The 13,802-nt window shown below is 40.3% G+C and overlaps 1 protein-coding gene across 2 annotated transcripts in view; it reads left to right on the forward strand.

The window, feature by feature from the left end:
• The window catches only part of RXFP2 (relaxin/insulin-like family peptide receptor 2), a 65,127-nt gene that overhangs the window by 32,648 nt on the left and 18,677 nt on the right, over positions 1-13,802 (forward strand). The window contains exons 6-11 of one of the 2 annotated variants that reach the window (XM_011997803.1): positions 3,116-3,187; positions 3,814-3,885; positions 6,005-6,076; positions 7,021-7,092; positions 10,225-10,296; positions 11,212-11,283. In XM_011997803.1, the coding sequence (XP_011853193.1) occupies positions 3,116-3,187; positions 3,814-3,885; positions 6,005-6,076; positions 7,021-7,092; positions 10,225-10,296; positions 11,212-11,283 (432 nt within the window). The remainder of the gene's footprint in view (positions 1-3,115; positions 3,188-3,813; positions 3,886-6,004; positions 6,077-7,020; positions 7,093-10,224; positions 10,297-11,211; positions 11,284-13,802) is intronic. The other variant, XM_011997804.1, reaches the window with a different exon arrangement.

Genomic DNA, 13,802 nt, shown 5'->3' on the forward strand with positions numbered 1-13,802 from the left:
TGCCAGAAAGGTTGGGGACTGTTGTCCTGCGAGATCACCAAATTTAATGTCAAGGCAGTCTCCTGTCTGGAATACTCTGAATATTGACAGTGGAGTTGAGGTCATTTAGGCATCCAAAAAAACAAAAAAACCGAATTCCTAAATCAGAATTAAATCTTAATTGCCAGATGAATAAGTGTTGCTTAACTGATCTGAGTGCTTTTACTATCGATCAGTTTATTCATTTTAATAATCTTTTAAAATGTCAGGCCTTTCTAAATTGGGGGTGGATGCAGTTTCAAATGACCTTTCAGAGAAATAAAATACAATTTGTGGGATTGACTATAATACTTTATCACTGCTACCATGGAAACAAACAGCAGTTCTCCTCCTTACTGTAACAAAAACCTTTTATAAATTAGGAATTCCTTCTTAATCTGGGTTCTTGTTAAATACAATCACTGGCAACAAAACGAAATTCAAGGTGTCTGCCTGGCTCTTGAATACAAAATGGCACATTCAAAAATAGCCTATAAACATGCATGTCATTAAAGCATTTATTTGCTTTAGTTTTGGGTACATAAATTCCTGGCATTTCTGCTTGAAAAGTCCTGACAGCTGAAACAGCAGGAATTCATGAACCTGTAAGTTATTCTTAGAAAAGGCATTCAGTGTAAAGTACATTAAATGGGCTCATATCTCAGCTCTGAATAAAAAGAGGGCACCACTTGCCAAGTTGTCATGTTTCCAGATATCCCCTCACATTCTTTAAGCTACTATTCTGCAAAGAAGACAGCAGAGACTAGAGGATGGAGTTCAAGTTCAGCAGCCTAAGTCTGAGACATGGAATGTGGGAGGGACTACAGTTCTCTATGGGGTGGCAGCCAGCCAACTAAATAGAAGATGAGAAGCTCTTCATTATGTAAGAGTTTGAGTTTTAAGTGATGTCAGTGAAGGGAGATAGGTTGTACACATCAGATGAGTTGTGTGGATCATTGGTTTTACTCTTTCTTTCCCTTGACTTATAAGAAAAAAGCATAAGGTCAAATTCACAATTTGCAACTGCACTCATCTCTTCAAGATGTGACAACATGTAGGTAAAACACACATTCCATTTTTGAATTTATCATCCTGAATAAAATGTGAATAGCATTAGTTAAGTAGTGAATTGTATATTTAAGAGAAACTTCAATATACCTACAATACAGTATTTTGTTCTTTTTCTATTTTCATTTGCTACTGTAACATAATTCATATTAACTTTCATTGCATCAGTCTCAAGGCTCTGAAAATGCTAAAACAGATATTGATCTGTGTGAGTTCATCCTATTCATAGCAGAATCTTAAACCAAAAGCAGAATGTATGCTGCTCTGTGAAGCATCTCCCCACAGATACGGTACAGGGAATGGGGGTTAAGATGGCACAAGGTCACACTGGGTTTCAAGTTTACTTTGCAGGATTGAAATTGATGCTCTGCATATTACCACAGATGTAATGCTCTGTAGTGCCAACTCTTTGCACATGGAGGAACACAGGGAAAATGACAATGTTTGTAAAGTACTTGGGGTGAAAGATAGTGTTTGCTGATAGCTGGAAGCCTGCCCTGGCTTTTTTTTTTTTTTTTTTCCTTTCCAATAACCTTTATTTACTTTCATTTTCTTTTTTTTAATTGAAGTTAAATATATATAATTTACTATCTTTACCATTTTTAAGTGTACAGTTTAGTGGTAGTAAATATTCATTTGTCCCCCTTCATCTCCCCTCTTCCTGGCCTCTGGTAACCGCTCCGATCTTGGCTTTACCTGGCTCTCTTGAGGTCTGAGAAGAGTCACTATCCTGGCACTCTTTTTTTTTTTTTTTTTTTTTTGAGACGGAGTCTCGCTCTGTGGCCCAGGCTGGAGTGCAGTGGTGCGATCTCAGCTCACTGCAAGCTCCGCCTCCCGGGTTCACGCCATTCTCCTGCCTTAGCCTCCCGAGTAGCAGGGACTACAGGCGCCCGCCACCTCGCCTGGCTAGTTTTTTTGTATTTTTTAGTAGAGACGGGGTTTCACCATGTTAACCAGGATGGTCTCGATCTCCTGACGTCGTGATCCGCCTGCCTCGGCCTCCCAAAGTGCTGGGATTACAGGCTTGAGCCACCGCGCCCAGCCATCCTGGCACTCTTATAACACAATCGTGACTCAGGCAAAGGCTGGGAGCTCTGCTAGGAAATAATCATGGTATAATAAAATTCACAGTATAGCCAGATGTCAAATGAGCATGTGATCTACAAATAGTTTTGCAGTAGACTATCATAGCAATGAAACAGCATTGTGTAATAGTTTAGGAAGCAATTCAAACCAAAATAAGAGAAATGGAAGTCATTCAAAAGACTACGTAACAATTTGTTACTATTAGTGTGGGTATTGCCTGACCCTGAGAGCCTTCAGAGAATAGGAATTCAGAGCTAACTTCCCATTGTACAATGAAGACAGCAAATGGAAATTATTTACTTAGATACTCCTGACAGTGCAATTACTGAATCAATACTGTATTGTTAAGTTGCTTCAGAGGTTAAGTCAGTGCTGATCCTGTGACTTGAAATTGGCATACCTGCCCTGGTTCAACTACTGATGTCCTTTGATATTCTGAGTACCTAACTTGCCTTGTCCTTCTCACTTTGCATCATGAAATAGAAAAGAATTAAAACTTGCCCTCTCCTTTATTCACGGGAATAGAATAAAGATAAATGGGGAGTTAAAGGTGCATCTCTGTGCACAAAGAGGAAGAAAGTCCAGCAGTGAGAGGCTGGCTAGTCTCACAAGGCCAGAAACTCCCGTCCGTCAGAACAGGATGGTCACCGTAGTTCCACTTTGCCAAAACAAGACTAGATCCTTCCGCAGACACATCACACTGGAGTTCAGTGGTATGAATCAGAAATGCCTCAATCTCATTGCACAAGTACTATGAGAAAAGCATTGGCTAGTTCATAGCCATTTCTCAATGACAACATCTCCCCAACATGAGAATAGGACTTTGTACTTTATAAGGCAATTTCATAGTTGTCTTCAGGTAAAGAAAGTGGAGAACATGTTCAACAACCTAATATAGTCCATAAACCATAATCACCTGACTCTCCTATCTTATTCCTACCAGATTTCTTCAGCGTAATTGCATTAGACACATATCCAGGAAAGCATTTTTTGGATTATATAATCTACAAATATTGTGAGTAACTTCTTTCTCATATTGTAGGTATAATTTTAAGTAAAGACTAAAAGGATAGAACGGTACTTTTTCAAGCCTCAACTTGATCGTAGGGAAATGGGAGGAATAGGTTATCACAAAGTACTGAGATTAGTTACTACACTGAAAGAATTATTAAAAGATTCCTACCTTTACCAGAAGACATATAAAGGTTCTCCTTAAGCTTGTATTCTCTAGCTTGGGTCGCTTCCGCAATATTTTAACATTTTATTTCTTTTCTAACTCTTGATAACTTGCTATGTATTTTCTCAAAATGCTAGTCTACCAAGGATGTCACCAAAAAGGACAAAAGCAAAAATTGCCCCACATACTTAGTTATTATACCCTTACAATCTAACATGATGTAATATCCCAAAATATTTTAGGACCACTTTCTCTGCCCCGGCCCTGGTGTTGCACACACTGGGCTTGTGGTTTTCTGTACCTTCTGGATACCCCTTGAATTTGCCCCCTCTGCTCATTCAGCCGAGTGCTTTCAGACACAGATGTCCATATTCACAATCATCATCAGTGACTCCTATTCTAATTATATGTGACTAAAATGGGGTGTTGAGTTTGCCTAATTAACTCACCCATGCTCTTTGTAGATATCTCAACCACAACCGCATCACAACTCTCAGACCTGGAATATTCAAAGACTTACATCAGCTAACTTGGCTGTAAGTACTCTAATTCTTCTTTCTTCATAAAGGATCCTAGTCTTGATGATATACAACAGTGCTCATATCGTTTCCACTGTTTGACATATCTTATTTTTATACTTACTTTTCTGATTATCATATAATCTGCAGAACTTTACCCAGGCAATTCAATGTCATGTCAAGTAGTGGTTATGTGAAAAGAAAGCTGGCCAAGCTTCTTTAGGAGGCCTTCTGAGCTCTGCAGTAGGCTTGCTAAGCCATCCATCCATCCAGTGCTCACCAAGAGCAGGAATCCTCAACCTCAGGACTACTGACATTTTTGCTCACTTAATGCTTGTTTTGGGGAAGGGAAGGGTGGAAGGTCAGAGTATGTCCTGTGCATTTTAGGATGCTAAGCACCATCTGTGGCCTCTACCCACTAGATGCCTGTAGTATACCCCTTCTCCCAAGAGTTGTGACAACTAAAAATGTTTCCAGACATTGCTGAATGTCCCTTGGGAGGAAAAATTCACCTCTGCTGACAACCACTGTACTGAAAATAAGCAAGTTAAGAACTTGTTCTGCTTTCCAGAGCATTCAGAGAGAAGTCTGAAAACATGATAGCATGTGGTATTTCACCACTTTTCAGACTTAGCCACCAGCTCCGTTCCAAGAAACCTCACGTCAGATGTCTGTGCTTTCACCAGGAAAATACACAAGGGGCGGTTAGAAGGCTTTCTGTATTGTTTGCCCATTTTCTGCAGGTTGGCCTGGTCTAGTGGAAAAAGCCAGGGCCTCAGCTTCATCCACGCCCTTCTGTGTGCCTTGCCCTTAGTCCCATGCTTAGTCTTCCAGGCAACTTTTTATTTTGTCTTTTCTTTTCTTTCTTTTCTTTTCTCTCTTTCTCTCTCTCTCTCTTTCTTTCTCACCCTTAGCCCCATGCTTAGTCTTCCAGGCTTTCCTTCCTTCCTTCCTTTCTTCATTCCTTCCTTCCTCTTTCTTCTTTCTTTCTTTTCTTGCTTGCTTGCTTGCCTGCCTTCCTTCTTTCCTTCTTTTTTTTTTTTTTTTTGAGACAAGGTGTCACTCTGTCATGCAGGCTGGAGTGCACTGGTACAATCTTGACTCACTGCAGCCTCAATATCCAGGACTCAAGCAATCCTCCCACCTCAGCCTCCCAAGTAGTTGGAACTACACGTGTGAGCCACTATACCCAGCTAATGTTTTGCATTTTTAGTGGAGATGGGGTGGGTCTCACCATGTTGCCCAGGATGGTCTCCAGCTCCTGAGCTCAAGCGATCTGCCTGCCTCATACTCTCAGTGTTAAGATTATAGGCATGAACCACCGTGCCCAGCCCAGGCAACTTTCTTAATTTTCCTAGACCTCTTTATTTTCATCTGTAAACTATAATTCCTTTTCAAGAGGGATGTTGTGAGGATTATATCACATAACAGTTCCACAGGCAAAGCTTCTGGCATATAGTAGGTGCTTAATGTGGCTCCCTTCTCCCAATCCTGCCCTCACCAGCCACTGCAAGTAAGAGGAAACACAAACTGGCTTCACAGGCAACAAGAGGAATAGAGGCCTATTTCCCCTTACTCTCATTTCTTCTACAAAATACAGTTTAAAACAGTGGTTTGAATATGCAAATAGTTTCACTCTTTCACTCAGAAAGCTCCTTATGGATAGCATGACATCCATCCATTGATTTATACACACCTTATTTAATACATCAGTTTAACACCATGAGACCAAAGAACCCTCTGTGATTTCCTAAAAATTATATTTTTGTTCATCCTTCAGCTCAATCAGTAGGTTAGAGCATTTATGGGGCCAAATGCATTCAATACACAGAGTTTGTGCCAGACCCAGGTACCCAGAGGTGACAGATACAACCTGGGTCGTTAAGTCCAGCAGGAGGTGGAGGCAGCAGGGAGAAAGCAAAACAATCAGGATCCAACTTGATAAGTGGGATGGAAGCCGTAGGAATTTGGAGGAAAGAGTTGCTCCAACCACAGAGGGAAGGAAAAGCTCTCAGGGAAGGGACAGGTGAGCCAAGTATGGAAGCACACAAAGGAGTAAGCCAGGTATTGAGGGGAGGCAGGTTTTATTTCACAAATGTCTCTAATATTGGAAATGTTTCTTGATACATTTTATCAGAATTCTAGATGACAATCCAATAACCAGAATTTCACAGCGCTTGTTTACGGGATTAAATTCCTTGTTTTTCCTGTAAGTATTCATCAACCTTTCAATATGTCTATCGATACATTGCAATGACATCTAGCACTCCCTTACAAAAAGAACTTTTAACAAAATCAAGCCCACAAAAATTTTTATTAGTCAAATCCCCTTTAATTTCCTTTAGTACTAAGGCATGATTTTATTTGCAGTGGTTGACGAAAGGTAGTATTAATTTTCATATCCTAACTACTTTTATATTTTCTTAGAATCTTTCAGGAGTTCATTTCCAACTCTGCTTTTAATGGAGGAAAATGTGCCTTTGCCCAGCAAGACTCACTGAAACTTTCAAAATCTTTGTCCTACCAAGAGAGCTGTTCTCACAATAATATTTTCACTGTTTATTAATACACTGGAATGATTTATCAGCAGGGGATTATTATGTTCCTTTACAACTGATCATATAACATCATTATTTTTCCATTTGTCAAAAGGAATCACAATATCATAAATTAATCGTGCAGCTTAACATGCTCATGAGTTGTTTTCTTTCCCCAAATTCCCCCTACTGTCACTTCTCCAATTTAATGCAGTTTCCAATGTGGCCCTTTAATATTATGAATGATTAATGATGCCCTTAAGAAGAAACTTTGGATGTATGGCCCTGAAGTTTACAACCTGAAGTTTACAAGGAAAATTGCCATGAACTTCAAAATTATTACCCAATATATACTTTTGTTTCATCTCATAAAATTAAACTGTGTAACATCTGTTCTTAGGATATGTATCATACTTATGCATTCATAGTTTCTTTGACAACATCTGCTCCCTAATGTTTGCCATACACATATTTTAAAGACCATTTTGAAATAGCTATATATGTTCTTTATCATATTAATTTTAGCATGCAAGTTTTGAAATTTTAAAATAATAAAAAGACTGTCCTAAAAGTGTCATATCATTTTATTTCTAATTAATATTTTCTTTGTGTAAAGGTCTATGGTTAATAACTACTTAGAAGCTCTTCCCAAGCAGATGTGTGCCCAAATGCCTCAACTCAACTGGGTGTGAGTATTTATTTAGGAATTAATTTGTTATTTGCCCTGATTAAGGAAACTAGCCATAAAGTTAATTCAAGGTTACCTAGAAAGTCTATCTATAATTTCCTTCCCAAACCAAAATCTGATCATATTACCTTCCCAGTTTCAAAATTATTTGAGGGTTCCCAAAGGGTGAGGGTAAAGTTTGACCTTCCCTTTGAGCATCCAAGACCCTCATTTTCCATTCCTTACCCCATCTAGATGCTGTCCCTGACCCTCCTATGCATATAACAAACTACTGCTCCTACAGTCAATTCCCTAAGCATATTGTTCCTTGGACTTAAAAAGTCTTGCTCCCTTATTCTTTTGGATAACTTAAACATTTCCTTCAAAAGACAACTTAAACATCACCTCCAGGAAGCCATTCCTGACACACAAACCAGTTTCAGCAGCCGCCTACGTACTCCCACCCATTGCATCATGTACAAAACTCCACCACACAGACCATTTTCTACACCTCATCCCTATCTCAGGGTACTATCATCATATAGTCATTGGGTTTATGTCTCTTTTTTTTTTTTTTTTTTGAGATGGAGTCTCACTCTGTTACCTAGGCTGGAGTGCAGTGGTGCGATCTCAGCTCACTGCAAGCTCTGTCTCCTGGGAACAAGTGATTCTCCTGCCCCAGCCTCCCAAGTAGCTGGGATTACAGGCGTGCACCACAAGGCCTGGCTAATTTTTATGTTTTTAGTAGAGATGGGGTTTCACCATATTGGCCAGGTTGGTCTTCAAGCCCTGACCTCAGGTGATCCACCTGCCTCGGTGCTTATGTCTTCTGTACTGTTCCATAAATTCTGGGAAGGCAGAAACCTATCATGTGATTTCCTACCCCAGCATCAGGACAATGACAAGCACATAATAGGTGCTCAATAAGCCTTTGTTAGAATGGATGTACCAAACCATTTGTACTCCTTATTAGCTTTTAACCAATACCCGTTTAAAACATTCATTTAATTTACGTCATAGCTTCACCACCATTACCCACCATTCCCTGCCACATACACCTTCACAGTCTTCTGCAGCAACCAGGATTGTCATGTCCATTGCTTTCCTGTTCTGTGAAAATGCTGATGGTACCACTGCTGGAACTCTTCTCAGTCAAATCATGGAACTCAAGACCCACAAGATGATAAAGTTTTAGTACTTCAGCTTTTGATCCTATCTGAACTAACTTCAAAATCTCTTGTTACAATACTATTAGGTAGTGTTGTGTTTATTTTCTGATGTTTATTTTTATGTATTTATTTAAATACATGTTGTCAAAAGGCTTCTAAAACAATAGAGGTCTCACATAAGTGTGCCACTATTAAAAATGGAGATAATGACCTGAACACCATGAGAATAAGAATAGGTGAAAAGAAAATACTTAGAAACTAAACAAGTGCATATACACAATGGGAAACACACAGGAAAGAGTAAAGGTAGCAGACAAATATCAGGGGCTCAGCATGCTCTCTCTCCCCAAAAGGGGCATCAGTCAGCAGCAGGTGAGGAACCAGCCTCAGAGCTCAGGGTTCCTGAGACACTCATTTTCACAATGGGCACCCACAAACACGTGGGAAAAAATAGACACGCAATAAAAACACATAGGTAGCAAGACGGCCTGATTGCAACTGATAGCCTTTCAACACAGAGGGTAGGAAGCTGAGAGGCCAGACAGGAAGAAAGGCCAGACAGGAGAAAACCCGTTCTGGGGAGGGTTTTCCTCTTCGCTTACTTGCTTTCAAGTTGGACAATTGCTCCCACAACCCCAAAGTGTCCTACTTCTGAGATCATGAAAAACATTTTTTCCACTCTATGTCACAATATTTGGATTTTTAGGAGAGTACGGTGTTTGTTATTTTTAATCACAGTATATTGTGTGAAAAAATGTACATCTCAAGTTCCTATACAAATCTCCAAGATAGTTTTAAAATGGGATTTTCTTAAAATGACAAAGGGATTGGTGATTTTAGTGTGACTATGAGAAAAGTTCAGAAGCAGAAAAGTAGCTATTGCCATATTTGGGGAAGACTGTAAGGAACTGACTATGAAGAGAAATCAGGAGACTTGGCAGAAAAATGGGCTGTTTCTTAGTCCTCTGCATTGCTTGAAACAGGAATATCACAGTGTTGCAAAGGGCACTGTCCGAGTATGTGGGATGCCACTGACCTGCAGAATTACCTGGCAGAATGAAATCTTCCCAGCAGTGCTTGTCAAATGTCAACATGCATCGTAAACAACGAGCGGACATGCTGAGACACAGACGGCTGGACTTCAGTGCTAGAGTTTCTGATTCAGTCGGTCTAGGGCAAGAATCTGCATTTCTAGCAAGTTCCAGGCAGCACTGAGGCTGCGTCCATGCCATTTTGAGCAGTGTTGCCCTTGGCATTAGTGTCCTTGAGGAATCACAGAAAGAGCCTGCACTTTGGCATCACACAGATCAGGATTCGCATCCTGACTCTGGTGTTCAGTATGTACAGGATAACTTTGGCCTGAGATTCTCCTTCAGCAAAACAGAGACAAAAACGTCTACCCGATGTTGGAGGGAATGTGAGGATGTAATGATCAATGACGCCACACACGGTAGTTAAGTGTCTAGGCTTTAGATTCTGACAGATCTGGGCTGGGTCATTTCTACCACTTACTAGCTGTGTGGTCAGAAGGAAAGTAAATCACCAAGAGCCTCGGATTTCTCTTATGTTAAATGGGGGGTAATAACAGCAATTTGGCAGGAGTGCTGTGTGATGCATGTAGAACAGCACCTGGCACCATAAAAGCCCAATCAATGGTAGTTTATGATGGGTTGGGCAATATTATAATTAATAGCATAGTGTTCAGCACAGAAAGACACCCACTAAATGTTAGGCTGCCCTTTCCTCAATTTTATTAACATTAGTTGGAAGGGGGAAAGAAGCATAATATTAGTTATGCTTGCAATATTAGTACAAACCTTGCAATACTATAATATTAGTACTAACCTTGCAATAATAAGGAGGAAAGCATAGTAACAACTGGAATGAAGTAAAAATAAACTTGAGAACTGTTTTAAAAAGTATCTCTAAGCAAATGATTTGTACAAAAAAAAAATTAAAATTATCTTTCCTCCGTGACTTCCAGGGATTTGGAAGGCAATCGAATAAAGTATCTCACAAATTCTACGTTTCTGTCGTGCAATTCGCTCACAGTGCTGTAAGTATACAATGGACTTCACTAAATGAGGGGAAACCCTATATATTTGGAAGTCAAAAAGAAAACATTGACAAAGAATTTTAAAGTAGCATTTTGTTTACAGCCTTGGTCTGACACTGCAGTGCTAGAAAATGCACACACTGATTTATTGATTTGGATGTTGGGGCTGAGCCTCAAGTTAAGGTGCCCACCCTTTAGGGACATCATGTGACTTCCTTATTTCTGTGCACCTTCCCAGCTGAACTGGGACCTGAAAGTTCCAGTTTCCTAACCCCGTGGTCACCAAGGAAGGGAAATAATGTATGTGAAAGTGGTTAGCTGTACAATGATTAGCCAATGACCCTTAGCATTTGATGTCTTTCTCCCTAAAGAAAAAAAAATCATAATTTCACCTAAAAGGAAAAACATCGAAAGCATTCTGATTGGCCAAAGATTCAGCCTCATGATTCTGATCGCTGTTTCTGTTTTTATGGGGCAAGAAGGCAGATGGTTTGGTCAATCAGTGCATTCATGCTGGAAAGCTTTGAAACATGAGTGTTTTGGTTTTGTTTTAATGGTAGTTTTCCACATTTAGTAAGCACTTAGTAATGTTTGTTGATTGGATGGGTGATTGGAAAAAAGAATGGAAAAGGAAAATTAAAAGAGACATTTTCTAAAATAATTAGATCCAAACAAAGTGCAGCTTTCTAGACCGTACTCAGGACCTCAAATTGCTCGTGACAGCACTTCCTGAAGAGAACATGGGGATGTCCACGGTGAGAAAGTCCTGCTTTAGGTTCCACTCTAAAAGATGCTTCCCTTGAAGACTTCAAAGGAGGCTTATACAATTCTGTCTGGATCAGTGGCCTCTCCCAATGAGAACTGATTACTACAGCAGACGCAAACCCACATGCTGATTCTCGCCATGTCTTACAGGTTTCTGCCTAGAAATCAAATTGGTTTTGTTCCAGAGAAGACATTTTCTTCATTAAAAAATTTAGGAGAACTGTAAGTAGCGTCGTCTACTAGGAAAATATGATTGCTTCTTCCGAGATTATAAATTTAAATGACTAGTGAGACTGCTTTGCCACTAGTAGCAATCAAAATCCTGTAGACTATTGGATATTAAAAATCAATTAAGAAAACCAACATTATCCTGAAGTCCAAAGCACATTCAAATCAGACAGTGGGCTTAATACGGATTTAGCCTACCCTAGTTATTCTACTTTTCTTTGGGTGATTTCTTACTTATGTGTGTTTGGGACTAAATGAGTTTTCCATGGCTTCTTAAACATAGGGATCATTTCTTTCTACTGGCTGGAGTATAGTTAATTCCCAATAAATGTTTGATAATGAATAACTGACTAACTGAAATAATATTAATTCGTTATAACTGAACAAAGGAACAAAGATGCTTACTACTCCTTGAGAAATTATGACTTATATAGCAGGTGAAGCAAATCCCAATGTTGAGAATGAGGGTTAGGCTCACTGAAAAAATATTCAGAGAGCTCATGTGAATTTTTTCTGTTCAAATATTTGTTTTATGGATCTAAGCCTTTTAAAATCATTTATCTTGCTATTAACTCATTGCTCCCCACATAACTGTGTATCAATGGAAGTTAAAATTAAGTCTCTTACAATGCACATAGCAGTGATTAGGATAGAAAACTCATGTTTCTGATTGAGGCCTTAAAATGGAAATTAGTTTCTGAATTAACCTTTCCCCATTCTTTACACACTATTTTGAAATCCAGAAAGGACTGGAGAAAATAACTCAATAGCAGTAATCTAAAAATAACTCATGAATAATTAAGGTAACTCAATGTAATTAATGAGAATCATAAATCAAATCCACACATATTTATGAAGTGCCTGGTATGTGCAAGGTACTGCGTTAGAACTGAAAGAACTGAAAGTATGGTCACTTTATGGCAAAAACGTAAAGGCAGCTCACTTGGAAAAGACTTCCTCCCAGGGCATTCCTGCCCAGGCTGTGGAGGGTGACTGTGGACTTGGGTTGCATGGTGGGGTGGAGGAATAACCCAGTACAAACAGAGGGGTCTGTTGTTTGTTTGTTTGTTTTGTTTTGTTTTGAGATGGAGTTTTTTGCTCTTGTCGCCTAGGCTGGAGTGCAATAGTGCGATCTCCACTCACTGCAACCTCTGCCTCGTGGGTTCAAGTGATCCTCCTGCCTCAGCCTCCTGAGTAGCTGAGATTCCAGGCACCCGCCACCACGCCCGGCTAATTTGTTATTTTTTATTTTTGTATTTTTAGTAAAGACAGGGTTTCACCATGTTGGCCAGGCTGGTCTTGAACTCCTAGCCTCAAGTGATCCACCTGCCTTGGCCTCCCAAAGTGTTAGGATTACAAGCGTGAGCCACCATGCCTGACCCAGACGGGTATTTTATATATAAACTTAAGGAAACAGTGGTACAGAGCCCATATTTTTAAACTTTTTCTAACCCTCTTCTCATCCTACATATAGGCAGAGGCACAGCAAAAATAAGAGCCCACTTCAGAGATGCCAGCTTGCTATTAAGATCTGTCGCGATCCATTGCAATTGACTTAGCCTCAGAAAGCTAAAAGAAATTCAGAAGCTGGTAGGCTTAACTTGAACAAGGCATTCATATGTCTTGAGTTTACAAGTGTTAAATAATTTTACTGTGCCTTCATGACAACAAACCCATAAGGGAGGAATAAGCACAAGTACTTGAGGCCCCTGAAGTCCTTTCCTCCAAAAGAGTGCGCTTTATTTTTCTGGGTACCCCTTTGAAAGGCATTTTCTAGGTGTATGAGATCATCATCATATTGCTTTACTGTCAGGCTCTCTCTGGCCTGGGCGCACCTGTGGTCTCCCTTCTGGGCTGTGATCTAGGTGTGCTCCTCTCATCTGGAGGACCAGATGAGACATCTCACTTGGCAGGACCTCAGACTTTGGTGTCATGACAGCACCTCAAAAACAACCCGTTTGAAACAAAACAAACAAGAGACCCCGACCCGATGGCCATCTTCTTCACCTGGACTTGCCATCTCAGTGCCTCCTTCCTGGCAGCCAGGCTTGAAGACCATTCCATTTCCCTCCAGCTTTCTCTTAACACGTGTTCAGCCAGACCCTGAGCCCTGCCGCTGTCCCCCTCAACCCTCATTTGCTCTCACCTGGTCCATCTAGAAGTTCCTGCCTGGTCTTCCTCCCCTAACTCCCAGGCCTTGTTGCCTGTCTTTCATGCTTCTGACAGAATAATCATTCCATAACCCGGAGCAAATGATGCCATTACCCTAGTTAATGTTCTCACTCCTTGTTGCTTGGCATTTAGCAAAGTCCTTGACACAGTTCTCAAACATTAATGTGCCGAAGAATCACATGGGATGTTGGCTTGTTACTCGGCTCCCTCCCAGAAAGTCTGATGTGATAGCTCTGGGGTGGACCCTGGCGATGTGCTCTTTTTATAAGCATCCTTGGGGACTTGGATGCTTGGACTGTACTGTGAAAACTACTGCCTTGAAGTGCATGCATGGCCTTCCC

Source organism: Mandrillus leucophaeus, unplaced genomic scaffold (genome assembly GCF_000951045.1).
Source record: "Mandrillus leucophaeus isolate KB7577 unplaced genomic scaffold, Mleu.le_1.0 Scaffold549, whole genome shotgun sequence".
In the NCBI taxonomy this organism is placed as follows: Eukaryota; Metazoa; Chordata; class Mammalia; order Primates; family Cercopithecidae; genus Mandrillus; species Mandrillus leucophaeus.